At 33.5% G+C, this 14,312-nt stretch overlaps 1 protein-coding gene across 4 annotated transcripts; it reads right to left on the minus strand.

The window, feature by feature from the left end:
* Nucleotides 1-5,971: 5,971 nt before the first annotated feature.
* LOC127813958 (ribokinase-like) lies at nt 5,972-14,233 on the minus strand. Of its 4 annotated transcripts, none has more exons than XM_052355114.1 (12): nt 13,795-14,233; nt 13,606-13,695; nt 12,145-12,222; nt 11,687-11,761; nt 10,878-10,927; nt 10,305-10,455; nt 8,380-8,490; nt 7,499-7,625; nt 7,266-7,366; nt 7,014-7,152; nt 6,655-6,707; nt 5,974-6,214 (listed from the first exon to the last, which is right to left on the minus strand). In XM_052355114.1, the coding sequence occupies exons 1-12, from the start codon at nt 13,897-13,899 to the stop codon at nt 6,131-6,133; spliced, it is 1,164 nt and encodes a 387-aa protein (XP_052211074.1). In that variant the 5' UTR covers nt 13,900-14,233; the 3' UTR covers nt 5,974-6,130. The 4 variants fall into 4 exon arrangements, with proteins under 4 accessions (XP_052211076.1, XP_052211077.1, XP_052211074.1 ...); XM_052355115.1 differs by having other exon boundaries at nt 5,976-6,214; nt 7,266-7,363; XM_052355116.1 differs by lacking the exon at nt 7,014-7,152 and having other exon boundaries at nt 5,972-6,214.
* Between the last annotated feature and the right edge of the window lie 79 nt (nt 14,234-14,312).

The following is a 14,312-nucleotide window of genomic DNA, read 5'->3' on the forward strand; positions in this document are numbered from 1 at the left end:
GAGGTTACATGTCAGATCACCGTAACGGCGATCCTTTGCTGAGCTGTCCTGTCACCGCCGAGTATATAGCTTAAAAGGGTTTCTGTTAGTAGTTTTTCGTACGAGTGTTTGTTAAAATGAATAAAATAAAAAAATATTAATTTAAAATTAAAATATTTTTCAGATTAAAATATAGAATAATCAAAATAAGGTTGAGAAGTATTTCAAGATTTTTTTATCAAACTGTTTGTTAAATTTTTTAAAATGCACTAGATGATACAATTGTCATTTTTTTTTTATCTATAAAGACTAATATATGCTTATCTTGAGGGAGAGAGAGATAAGCATATCTTGAACAATCAAGATAAGAAGTCATTAATGATGTTTTCAAGAATTGTTAGATAAATTTAACAAACATGTTGAAAATGATAAAAGTCCGAGATGCATCTCATATCTTAGCTTTTCCATTCCATATCTTTATTAACAAACGCCCCCTTAAAAAAAAAAAAAAAGAAAAATATGAGTAGATAACTTCTCAAATGTTGGTATAGTTTCTTAAAATTATACTTATTTATTAATTTATTCTTAATATTTATTTTGATAAGAATCTATCCTAATACGTCATGTGTTTCATTAGTCAAAATTTGATACACGTTTCGCTAAATAAAACATAAGATCTCGATTGAGAATCTCATATGCCTGTTATAGGATCGACCTATTACAAGAAATAAGATCTAGACAAATACATACATTTGTCTCCTATAAACTAAATAGTATTTATTTCACTCAATTTTAAATACTAACATATTGTATCATATATTTCGGAGGGTTGTCTTCGAAGAGTTTTCGAGGGAGTTTCCCCTCGAGGGTGTTCGAAGACCCTGTCATCTGAAGACCTATGTAGTTTACTTGAAGACTCTTCGGGGACTAGTTTCCTAGAAGGCTTGGCTTACACGCCTTCGAATCTCTTTCGAAAGACGTATCATCTTAACCCGTATTGTTTTCTATAACATGGCATGCTATTATTTAATACTCATTCCTCTAGAGAACTTGTTGGAGAATGGGGTTTTTTATCAAGGTTTTCCCAAAACTTGACTTATAAATAGTTGGGCACCTACGACCAAAGAGTCATAGCATGTGTCCATTGTTCGTTAAAGGGTATAAATACCCTCTAATTCCTCATATTTTTTGGATCATTTTTCCAACTATTCAAACTCTTTCTCCAACTCATCGCCAAGATCACACATCTACACATACTCATTTTGCATTTCACTTCTATCATTTGATATCATGGCAATACCTAACTTAAGTGTTAAAGGATCTGCATGGAAGAAAACCCCTGCTTGCCTTTTAATTGCTTTGTCATGTAGATTCAAAGATCATCCGGAGCCTCTTCTTATTTCGAATCTTTTTTTTGTGTAAGACTCGCTACTAACACCAAGGGTATTTATGCGGATCCTTTTCATAGCCCTTTGGGTGACTTTCTCAAGGTGACTTCTTTGGAGTATCTTCACGTTTTCCTAAACAATGGATTAAGCTTTCTCCCGAGCCATTACCACAATATCATTCAAGTTGGCCCTATTCTTTTGTCTCACTTAGCTTTACTAACTTTTCATCGAGCTCTTCCAACATATAAATTTTGATTATTGAATTATGACAACAACAATATCAAATGACAGAGCTCACGAAACCCTACCCTTATTAAAAAATTTAGACTACCACGTACTTGATAATATTTTATAACATTATCACTTTCGAATAAAGTGACTCTCTATTAACAACAATGAATCTTTATCGTGGCAAATAATTTATTTCCATCTAAAACTACCACATTAGAAGATCTTTAATGTAAACAAGAATTAAGATTATTCAAGTAAAAAAAAAAAACAAATACGTTTTGTTTTGTTTTGTTTTGTTTTGTTTTTGTTTTATTTTATTTTTTAAAAAGTTTTAAATTTTTAAAGTCCAAATCAATCAATCAAATAATTTATTATTTAAAAATCAACATTTAAAGCCGTTATCAATGCTGAAAGCAAATTGACACAGATATCATGATTCTTGTCCTTTTATGGCCCCAACGCCTTTAACTATTGCCACCATAATTCCATTTCAAATCGTAAAGTGCCATTCTTCGCGCAGGGTGGTTCGTTCGTTATTCCGTCCCTCTACCATGGGCGTATTTGGAATTTCGCGACCGAAATCGAAATCTCAGCAAACCAATTCCGAATTAATCACCGCCATAATTAGAATTCGGGCGGCGACGAGTTCCGGGAGCCGATAAAATTTGGGACAGAGTCACGAAGAAAGACCGGTTCCCCTCCACTCGAACACAGCCAATAGAACCGCGCCAGGTCGGACCTTGGGGTCTCCTGCACACGTGTTGCTCTACGATTCGCTGCCTCTCGAACTACCTCCAGTGGCATGGAGTTCAGGTGAGAGGCCTTTCGTTGTCGGAAGAATATGCAGAGCTCACGCGCGGAAACGAAGGTTCATGTCTGCACGCGCTTACGAGTTGCGGATTGTTGAAGGTTTGACGTTCGGTTTGTAAAATTGGACTTCGAATTAAATTAATTTGTCTATAATTTCCGATCAATCCAAACCAAACCCAATATATGTTGGGTTGTTTCGAATCAATTTTAGATTTTAATTATATATAATTTATAAATTTTAAATTTATATTATATGTAAATTTTTAAACAGCCAAACTCATTTATTTATTTCATATAATTATTTAAATTTTTTATTATTTTAATTATATTTTTTAATTTATATTTTTAGTTAACTTAATTTCTGTATTTTAATTTTTTTATGTGATAATTTAAACTCGTTGTTTCAATTACACCAATATACTTGTATTTTTTAAGTCAATTTAAACTTTATATTTTGATATGTAAAAAAAAAATAAAATAAAATGAGTTAATTTAGTCTTTTTTTTTTACACGTCTAAAGAGTTAAATTGACTTGAAAATGTAGGTACAGAATGTATAATCGAAATAATAAAAAATTTAAGTTACCATATAAAAAAAAATCAAAATACATTGATTAAATCAATTCAAAAATGCATGCATAAGAAATGTAATTGAAGTAACGAAAAATTAGAGTTATCTTATAAAAAAAATTAAAGTATAAGAGTTAAATTGATTTGAAAATACAAGTATATGAGTATAATCAAAATAACGAAAAATTAGAATTATCTTATAAAAAATATCAAAGTATAAACGTTAAATTAACTCAAAAATATAAATGTACAGGTGTAATTGAAATAACAAAAAATAAAATAAATTATCACATAAAAAAAGTTAAAATATAGAGGTTAAATTGACTGAAAAATACAGGTACAATGGTATAATCGAAATAACAAAAAAATTAAATGACTACATAAAAAAATATAAAAATATAAAAATAGACATATAAATTTGACAACTTTTAAACTATATGTATATCTCAACAATGCTATGTTGCTCACTGTCAGACAACATAGCATTTGCCCGACAATGAAGGAGCACGAGACCCATGCACATGGGGTGGGCCCCACGTGAGTGGAGCTTATGCCCCCTCATTATCGGGTAAATGCTATATTGCCTGATTATGGGTAACATAACATTGCCGATGTATATCTATTGTAATGACTCAAAATCACAAAGGTAAATGTGTAATTTATCATTTAATTTTTATATATATATGTCAGTTTGGGTTAGAGTTAATGTACCAAAAGTGTTTGACTCAGAGCGCCTAGTAATGAATTCTGGTTAGGTAGCGAGCCACGTTGGCGCGTGAAACACGTGCGCGTGGTGTAAGCTCGACCGGTTAAGGGATAGTTAGTGGCACGTTGCTGCGGACAAGTGGGACCGAGGAAGATAATTAAATGACGTGCGAATGAAACGCAGGATTAAGATATGATCATGGGAGGGAGGGAATCGACGGCCAAGATTGGAGGGGAGGCGTGCGGTGCAATGCCCGCCGTCGGATTGTACAAGTGTTGCGAACAGCATATGCTATCTCTGTGATCCTATTTTTTCTATATCACCGCCACAATAGACGGAATCAAAGCGATCGAGTTCACGTGTTGACGTGGGAAAGTGAAAGCGAGAAAGCGATAAAGCGCCTTCACACTGCGGCCAAGCTGGGCCTGGGCTTGAACATATCCGATGGCCCATTAAAGGCCTTATCAGACGACAATTTGGGATGAGAAATGAGCCCGAGTTGAAACACTGGTATTGGGCCAGGCCCAATGGGCAATGCAGGTCACAGCTGACACAGTTTCTTGTTTTGAACTTTAACTTCATTTAGCTGTCCTTTTTCATTTAAATAATTAAAAATAAACATATTATTTTAATAACAATAATTTATTTTTAGTTTTATCTTTTGCGTCGTGCTTAGAAATTATTGGTTGGGGGACAAGAAAAAATCAATTCGATCAAATTAAATCACCAAGTCATCAAAAAAATGGTTGGTTATTCTTTGATAATTTTAATAATTATACATGGTGATTCGATTCAGAGTTTTAAGATTCAATAAATTGCCAAATTGACTAACTGCGCAAATTTTAAATAAAATTATGTTTTTTATGATTTGAGCTTTCTATTTAATGGTAAAACTACGAATTTTAATTAACTTTTAAGTAAATAATAAATCCACAAATTTTAGTTTATTAATTTGAAATAAAACCTTCAAAACAATCAAATATCAATAACTTTTTTACCTTATTCTCAATCATGTTAATTACGAACTCGAGCAAATTGGTTTAATAGACAACTTTTGAGTATTCTTTTTAATGTTAAAAAAATCATTACTAAATTTAGAAAAAAAATCATTATTAATAATATAGATAACGTTAAAGATAATTGTTAAGTATTAATAAATAATTTTATTAGTTGATTAAATGATTTAAAATATAATTATTTGTCATTAACTAATAAAATTGATTAAATATTATCATACATATGATTAATTAATTAAAATTCTCAATCACTCCACTTATTAAATTTAATATTTAATATTTTTTTGTTAATATTAACATAATGTATGAAGCCTACTTTAAACAAATGTATTGCTTTACTTCCTTATTTTTTATTGTTTAGAAAATAAGTTCTCAATATATGTAAATATTAAAAATGTTGGACTTAATAAGTTTTTCGGATTGAATCAAATTAAACTGCAAGCTCCACTCTTACCTTTATGTTAATTCCTTTAAGTTTCAACCTTGTGACTACAATCTTTCCAAAATTCAAAAACTTTGATTTATCATAAATTATTAACAAAATTCTAAAAATAACATCTGATAATCCTTAAAGGTTAAAGCTTGGGTTGTTGATAAGCCCGTGGAAACACTTTCGCCTTGACCGTGGCTGGTAATGCACGCCTACAACGTGCCTCGACATCTTTGTGCTGTTGACAACCTTTAACATTTTGTGTTGCAAAATATAATGGAATCAATCCTATAGTTTTCATTAACTATGGATAATTGTTAGTTAGAGATCCTTGTTGACCATATAATATTGATAATGGATTTCCTTATAATATTGACAATGGATTTGAATATTTTACTTGACAACACCCAAATGCTACGAAAGTGGGTTTAAAAAGTTAATCACCTTAAAAATAAAAAATCTAACAAAAATATTGTCCATATCAAAGATAATTCTCGAGTGTAATAGAACCACGTGACATTTTTATTAGTAGTTACAAATAGTCAGGTCTAACTTCATAAATGAAGTAAAGTTCAATTTTTAATAACACTTGTGCGAAGATCTATAAATCTCCAATTTTAACCCTTTTCACTTAGTAAAAGTACCATTTTCCCTTCCATTTAATTCATGTTGATGTTCTTACTAGGCCAAAAATCTCTTTTCTCAATTTGACCCAACTTTGTCATAAAACACTGTTTTTGGCCTCACCCACTCAGTAATTGTCCTAAATTGCTTTTGATATTACTTGTAAACATTATGGTTTTCACTAATAGTGTTAATTGAATATACTTATTATGGTTTTCACTAATAGTGTTAATTGAATATACTTATTAAGTTCAAAGTGATATACTGAAGACCTCCTTAAAATAGACTAGTGACATGAAAGTGGGTCAAGGAGATTCCATCAAACACAAATGATCAGAAAAGCTTAACTTGAAGGCCAAATGCCAATTTCAAGAAGTCTACAGTAAATAAGGGGCCAGGCGTGGATCTGTGCTCCCAGGAAGACCAGTTCGAGCCCCCAAAGCTCTACAGCAAGCAGCTGCCTGCAATTGCCCCATAGGAACCAAACCATCAGAAGGAAGTCATCACTCTCTACTACTAACTACAGGTCTACTCGTTCCTTTCCAGGACACCTTTCGTCTACTATTTGCAATTGGACAGTGATAGGCTGTCCCAAAATGTGGACAAAATATTCAATGCAATGGTATAATAAACTGTCATGTATTTACATCCTAAACACACGGCAGTTGGTGAAGATAAACCTATTTTAAAAATTAAAATCACCAACTTCCCTGTATGCAGAATGCAAATACATGATGGCTTATTATTGGATCGTGATACCAAGCCATCATTGTATTGAATATTTTCTCCAAAATGCGGAGAGAAATGGCTTCCTTACATGGTGGAATTACAATTATGCCCTTGTGATCATTAATCCCTCGCCATATGATATGTGGATAGTAGCATAAACAAATTCACTAACCACTTGAGCAGCAAACCGCAACATCTTCTCTTGAGGCATGCCGGTGCAAATAGCTAAAGAGGAAGGGGAAAATAAAGTTAGCCATAATCTAGTCAACTTCATGCGTGCAGTTTACAGCAACTGGACAAATATAGGTTATCAAAGACAACTAACTGTGAACTTCATCAGTATTGAATTGTATAGGGATGCAACTTTGCTGATCATTCATAACTTGTGACTCCAAACCTACCATCTACATACAAGAATGGTCTGGAGTATACCAGCGACATGGAAAAATTGCAGGAGTTGAATGAACAAAAATTTATGAGGGGCAAGACAGCCATTGTAAGATGGATATCGGGTTAAATTGTTTTGCATACCATAAAGAACTGCCCCAACAAATGCATCACCGGCACCAGTTGTGTCAATTACTTCTGAGGCTGGTATATTTTCAGCTGTTCCCAAAAAAAATCTCCCACTCACTTCCCCTACCCCTTCCACTCTCATTCTTGTCACTGTCTGGGACATTTTTGAGTATGAATGAAAAAAAAAAAAAAAAAGCCCAGATGAAGAACAAGAATACATCTAATGTGATCAAAGACAGTGAATCTTTCAGGTAGGAAAGGAATTACCGATGAAATGCATGTAGGCCTGGCTGTGGTTTTATCCTTTCTCTGCTCAAGGGACTTCAATAAACTATCTGCATCCATCCCTTCAGACTGATCATTCACTGCTAGAGATAGGGCTATAGTTAAAAGATAGGTACAGTTGATTAATAAATTGAATACTGGATCAAGCTTTACTAGTTCTGGTCCATGTTTCTTCCATCCCTGCAGAAATTAAAAAGGGGGAAATGCCTACACACCAGTTGCACTTCTCTCAAGCATCAGGCAACCATCTTCACCGAAGGTTACAATCACAAAATTAACATTTGGCAATCTCACAAGCATGGAAACAAGTGCGCTTGGAACAGATGGCGACTCAGTCCATTCCTGCCAAATCAAAGTAGAGATGCAAGTCCTTTTACATTCTGACCTAAAAAATAAGCATGAAGAAGTAGACTGCTCTTTCAGAATGACTAATGTGGATAGGACAGAAATAACTCACACTTCCAGGATGAATATCAAACCTCAAGACATGAAGTTCACCTTGTGTTAAAATGCACTAGGAGTTACTTACGATGACCATTTGACTAGGATAATTCAAGACAATTTTTACAGTATAATTCATGGATGCCATATTGCTGGGAACACAGAACATTATAGGAAATTAGGGGTGGTATGTTTCCCTATCAATATCCTCCATCCCAAAATAAATGTCGTCTCATAGCAAGATGTTATCCCAGGTTTGTACCAGGAAAAGACAAACTAGTAATAGTAGTTTGCAAATCATTTTTTTGTTAGTTTGTTGGAAAACATAATGAACATAGAGATCTTTTATATTATTATTTTTTAAGTTTCAACGTAACGATTTTAATTATATAACTAGTCTAAAAACGTTCAACCATTTAAATATCAGGTTGACAGTGAAGTTTAAATCTATGGGACTTTCACCTATTCCAATGCCATGTTAAATTATTGACCCTCAACTCATTTAAAAACTCAGGCATTTTTAGAGAAAGGTAAATTTATATTTTATATTAATTTTTTTACATTCAAAAGCTTCCATCATCTCCCACAACAGCAGGGGAACAAAGAGGCAAGCAACCTTGGAAAAAGTAACTCATTCAATGGTTTGCTCTCTTACCTGGGGAAATTTTGCTGCACATACAACATAAGTTGACAGATTAAGGAGAATGTCCAGCCCTTTCCTTTTCCTCTCTGCATCAACGAGAATAGGTATTCCCATGCGATGTGCCTGTGTTGGTAAGAATCAAGATGTGTAGTTTATACCATTTCTTCAATATTAAAGTTGTTAACTAGGACCCAAATGAGGACAATAAATCATAAATTACTAACAAATATAAGAAGATGTTTGTGTATCACTGTGGTGTTAGGTTAAGAAAAATGACATAAAGTAGGGGCCAGTTTGGTTCAGTAGAATGGAATTAGAGGGCGTGGGAATAGGATGGAATGGTCATTCCATTCCATTGTTATTTATGTTTGGTATGCTTGAACCTAGATGAAATGAAAAAAAAAAATAATAATTATATGACAAAAATGCCCTCAGATCAAAAAAAATTAAAATATATACTATTTTTCTTGGGTGTTAACGAAATATTATTTTTATTTTGGGGGTATTAACGAAATATTAATTTTTATTTCTTTCGTTGTTAATAAAATATTATTTTTTTGACTGCTAATAAACTATTATTTTTATTTTTTGGGTGTTAATAAAATATTATTTTTTGAATGTTAATACAATATTGTTCTTTTTTTGCGTAAAGATATTTTGTATATTTTTTGAAAAAAATAGAAGGTAAAGAAGTAATTGCAACAATCTTTGGTGGAATAAAACGAGGATTCCATCCATATTTGGAGGGAATGGTTATTCCATTTCCAAAGTGGCAACCAAACACACTTGTATCTCATTTCTATTCCCATTCCCTCCACTCCCATTCTAGCGAACCAAATGCTACCTAGGCATTGTATAGTGTAAACAAAACGGCCTGAGAAGTGACCATATTCAACACTTCAGAAGCATCCCATCTTATGTCAATTCAGCTCCCTGCCCCATCCAAACAAGTAAACAACAGATGTCTTTTATTTTAGGGGTTCCGCTTTAACAGGTATGCACTCTATTCATAATCTTACTAGCAAGACATCTTAAGTAAACTCAACTAACTTGTACTTGCTTTCCATCTTAGGTCTATTCAGTTACACACATGAGAACACACAATCCACACTCTTGATCTGGACACATATTTCAGGCCCTTGGGAAAAGCAAGTGACCAAGTCTTGACACAAAAATGGAACTTTCATAGATAAATTAGTAATTTGCGAAGAAATTCAGCCGCCTCCTAAAGATGGTTATCAACCAAGCTTTAAACCCATGTTACGTCTGATCAATTCAAGACTGACTTTTTAATAGAAGTATCCTTTCCCTTCTCTCCAAATGTGGATGTTCCACAGAGAGGATTAGGCACATATTCTATCTCCTGGAATCAAGATTTAGTGACTGATCTAACTTCTAATTTTATTAAAATGTTTTTGTTGCAGTTTCTACAGGGCCTGAGTCCAAAACAAATGAAGAGCAAGAACAAGAACAAATTTAAAATCTTTAAAATGGACTTGTTGTCTCTAGAATAAGTATTTCAAGAAGTGAAACATGGTTTCTATTGAAAACAAATGATTATTTCACTGATCAACTCATCAAACACAGACATGAAAGTAAAATTCACATAAATTAATCAAGGAAAGAGATTGAAAGGCATACTCATCAATTATGGCACCAGTCAACAGTAATTCTACAAATCATATTACCTAGTCCATAAAAGTTTCATAAAAACGAGTTACTGAGCAAAAACATCTGAAATGAGTTACCCAGTTTTCCTCACACCATAACATACAAATCCACATACAGTTTTAGGTCCAGATTGAAATGTTGTTAGTACATAAAGAAGACATTCCTTTTGATTCATCTGCCGATCAACTGAACCAATTTAAGCCAAAATCTTTGGAGTACACAAGATAATAGAAAAGCAAAGAATAAACAATTGATTTGATAATTACCTCCTGTGCTACAACTAAAGCAGTTTTATGCAATTTCCCATCAAAGTATACAAGCCTTGCTCCCGACAACGCAGACAACAAACTTGAATTGGAGAGTTCGTCAGGTTTCATTGGAGGGAATCCTGGAGTGTAAATACAGGTGCGAGTTTTCCTGAAAGTACATTCTAGAACTATTCCAAATATGCGACTTCCAGAATAATGGTACAGATGATTCAAGAATTAAATCTAAACCTACATTACCAATGTAGCTGTATACATAAAACAAAGGATCAACCAGAAGAAGGGTAACAATTAGGAGCAACAGAAAAATCATATGTTGGTATTTACCAACATCTTTTAGTTTTTCAATTAGTATCCCCACATATGAGGGAATGTAATATTTTATTGGAAGTTCAATGGCTCAAATTCAAATTAATTTTTAATAGTTTCAAATGTCAACTAAAAGTACAAACACAATAAAGTTAATGTCAACAAGACTAGTGGACACTTAATTCTACATGCAATCTTCAACAAGGGGCACAGGGGTGGGGTGTTTTAGGGGAAGGGATTGTGCTTACAATCAGATTCACTTACATTTGGTTGTCAACGATGACATAGGTAGTTGGTGACTTGCCCTTAGAGACCTATAACCAAGAGAAACAAAATCCAGGAAATCAACAGATTCAAAGATTATGCAAACTCACAAGGCAACCTGCCCATTGCATAACCAAAGGATGACCCCTAAAATCATATGTAATAAACAAACATCTCCCTCATTATCCAGCAACTTTGTTGATCTGATCTTTTCACAGCCAAATAACTTCCTATATTTTTAGCAAGGAGTTATTTGTAATATAAATTATTCATACACATTAGAATATGCAAAGACAGTAATACCAATGCAAAGAGATGTGCTCTTTGGCCTGGTGGAATAAAACGTATGAAGGCTAAGTTTAGGAAGTCCTGGTCAAATTTCAGAATATAGTATTAAGAGGAATTACCAAGCTGGTCACTGACAAGTATAAGTGCAAATAAGAGAACCATGTTACTTAAACAAAAGCATTATGAAAAATATAAATATCCAATATTTCTTCACAAATAATGTGGAAAACTTTGTACCATAACTTATGTTATCACAAGCATTCTTGCCAGAACCATAGATTAGTTGGATATGAACATGTATATGCATGTGCCAAAAGTTCTGGTATATTGAGGCTCATGACCAAACTTAACTTTTAATGGAGAAAATTTCAAGCTGTAAGCAAAATCATAATTAAGGTTGTCATCAGAAAACCCTTATATATAAAAACTATGCCAAGATTGAAGTTGTTTCAGTTAATTTCCAACTAAAAAATCAGTCTCAATAAATAAATCCTTTACAAAGTTCAATACATTCAGCTTACCACAACAAGAGAAGTATCTACACCATCACTTTCTAATTCTTCCAGTATGTCTCTCCCTTGAGGGTCATCAGCAACCTACAAGTTAATCTACTCTTACATGTTATATTTTTGTGTGAGATCTTTCAAGACAAAGTAACAAAATAGAAGATATCTATTGTTTAATTAGAAATCCCAAGTTTGACAAAGAAACTTTTACAGTTAAAAGAACATGGCAAAAAGTTCAAGAGAATGCCGTGTAGTATGTAATAGATGAGAAGAATATTATTTTGTGTATATTCATATATATATATATATATTTTAGGCAAGTTATAACAAAGTTTACTCAGCCTGGCATCATATGATTGAGAAATCATTGCTGTCAAACATTCTTAAATCTTAACTTTTTCAACATCAGGGCCCATACAGCACAGGGTATCATTTAGATACTTTCACATAATAGATAAACAATAAACGAGGACCTTGGAAATCAACTTTGGCTTCAAGCCCAGGCGAGCTGCACAAGTTGAAGCATTCCCTATGTTGCCACCTCCCTGAACCTATGGAAAAAATATGTGATAACATGGTTATTCGTCACTACTAGAAGTACGATAAATGCACTATCATCTGGGGTGATTCAACTAACAGAAAGATGAAAAGCACTTTCATGGAATGAAAAATCAATAGCCCATAAAATCAGGAATTGCGACAAAAGTGAATAACGCGAAACATATTAGAATGGTAAATCATGTATTGCATATCACATCAAGATTTAGGCCCATTTTGAGGACATTTTTTGCTTCATAATTTCTTGCTTTTGTTTAGAGAGCAGAAAACACTGAAAAGCTTTTCACTGGTTTCCATCAAAAGGCTAGTTCTTCATGCATGGCCAAATTGGTCTTTTTGCCCTTGGCTGATTTGGTCGTCCTTCCCTTTTTGTCATATATGTAATATTCTTTACGAATTTATTGATAAAAACAATTTACTACTCTAATATTTTTAGTTTATTTGTTATAGGTTTGCTCACTTTGTTGTTTGAAGCTCAAAGTTTGGAGTTTAAGTTGACATTCAAGAGCTGTATTTTATTATATTTGGATTATTATGGACATTAAACTTTTTTTTTTTTTTTTTGCTGATTCGATGATTTGTATAATTATTTATTGTTATATTCTTGAATTAAAATATTATTTGGATTTTAGTTTTCATGTAAGCTATTCCACATTGTTGGAAATTTAGAGTTAGAATTCATGTTAGATATTACAATAAATTATCAATTTCATGCTGTATGGTTGAAGTTATTTTTATATTAGATTTTGAATTTTTTTGTTTATTTTTATATTTTTTATGTCTTTAATTAAACTAAACTTGTGTTTTTCAATTCCTGACATGATCTATTAGTTAAACGGTTATACAGGTCAGTGTCTTTTTATTTGTGTAATGATCGAATTGGGTTTGGGTTTAATCGAATTGCCACCCCTGATTAGGTGATAGAAAGCCAAAAACTATCTTCTTCAGTCAAACAGAAAAAAAAAAAAAAAAAAACTACCGAGAATAGAAGCGGCTTTGAGGTGGGGATTATATTTCAAGCTAGTAAGGCCATCCATATTCCTTAACCTACAGGAAAAAATGCAAGAGAAAAGAGAACAATATAGCAAAATGGGGAAACTAGAAAAGAACTAGATTAACCACTGCCAGGAAAATGGATAAAGTAGTTAGCACCAAGAGAAAAATTGGCAACAGAAAATATAAAGAAGCAACCCACTCAACAAAGAGAGAGAGAGAGTGGCAGGGAAACAGGACATTGTGAGCATAAATAAATCAGAGCTTTATTAAGCAGAGCAGTGGCAAATGCATACAGGGAGACACAATTATAGGACCGATATATATATATATATGTGTGTGTATATTATATTATATGCACCCAAGAAAAAAGGAGTCGGTACCTTGGAGCTGGTGCTTCTGATCTTGTCATCCGGCTGAGGAAAGGACGGCACAATGGCCAAAAAGTCCAACGTTAAGAAACCGCACCCAACCTGCAAAATTACATTATAAATAGCAAATGTGAACTACATCTACATCGATCAGAATTATCGAATGTTGGGGATGGCGAGTTAGGGCATTAGCCGCAGTACCACTAAATGACTTTGGGGGAGAGGAGGCAGCGAGGACGGTGTGAATTCATCCTCATCGTTATCAGGCGAAGCTTTTCGAGTAATATTCGTAGGTGGAGACGCCATTTCGGACCCTGTGATTTCTGCGGAGACCTAACTTACGAAGAACAAGAACAAGAAGGAGAGAGAGAGAGAGAGAGAGAGAGAGAGAGAGAGAGATGTTGAGGAGCGTGCCGACCGGAGAACGGAGCTGAGCGCTGGCGCCGGCGGTTGTCACCACGTGTCCCTTAAGCCTTAACTCAACCGCCTTCGCCTATCCTCCCAAATGACGGCGATCATTGTGACGCTCTTTGAATTGGCAATGACTCTGCACAGAATTTCGATATTGTTTATGAATTACGAGATGTTAAATCACAATAACTCAACGCATAAATAAACATGATGGTTTTCACATCACATCTCCTTGACCTTTAGGGGGTGTTTGGCTTACCGTTTTTTAAGATGCTTTTAAACCTTTATAGCTAAAAGTTGCCTAAAGT

The sequence above is a fragment of the Diospyros lotus genome, chromosome 12, assembly GCF_014633365.1.
Source record: "Diospyros lotus cultivar Yz01 chromosome 12, ASM1463336v1, whole genome shotgun sequence".
NCBI classification, from domain to species: domain Eukaryota; kingdom Viridiplantae; phylum Streptophyta; class Magnoliopsida; order Ericales; family Ebenaceae; genus Diospyros; species Diospyros lotus.

Excerpts from the sequence above, each read along its gene's own strand:
- LOC127813958 (XM_052355114.1), bottom strand. The coding sequence starts at position 13,899 with ATGGCGTCTCCACCTACGAATATTACTCGAAAAGCTTCGCCTGATAAC. Across the intron at positions 12,223-13,605 it reads TCAGAAGCACCAGCTCCAAG|GTTCAGGGAGGTGGCAACAT; the intron begins GTACCGACTCCT and ends TTTTTTCCATAG. Across the intron at positions 7,153-7,265 it reads GGCCTACATGCATTTCATCG|ACAGTGACAAGAATGAGAGT; the intron begins GTAATTCCTTTC and ends AAAATGTCCCAG.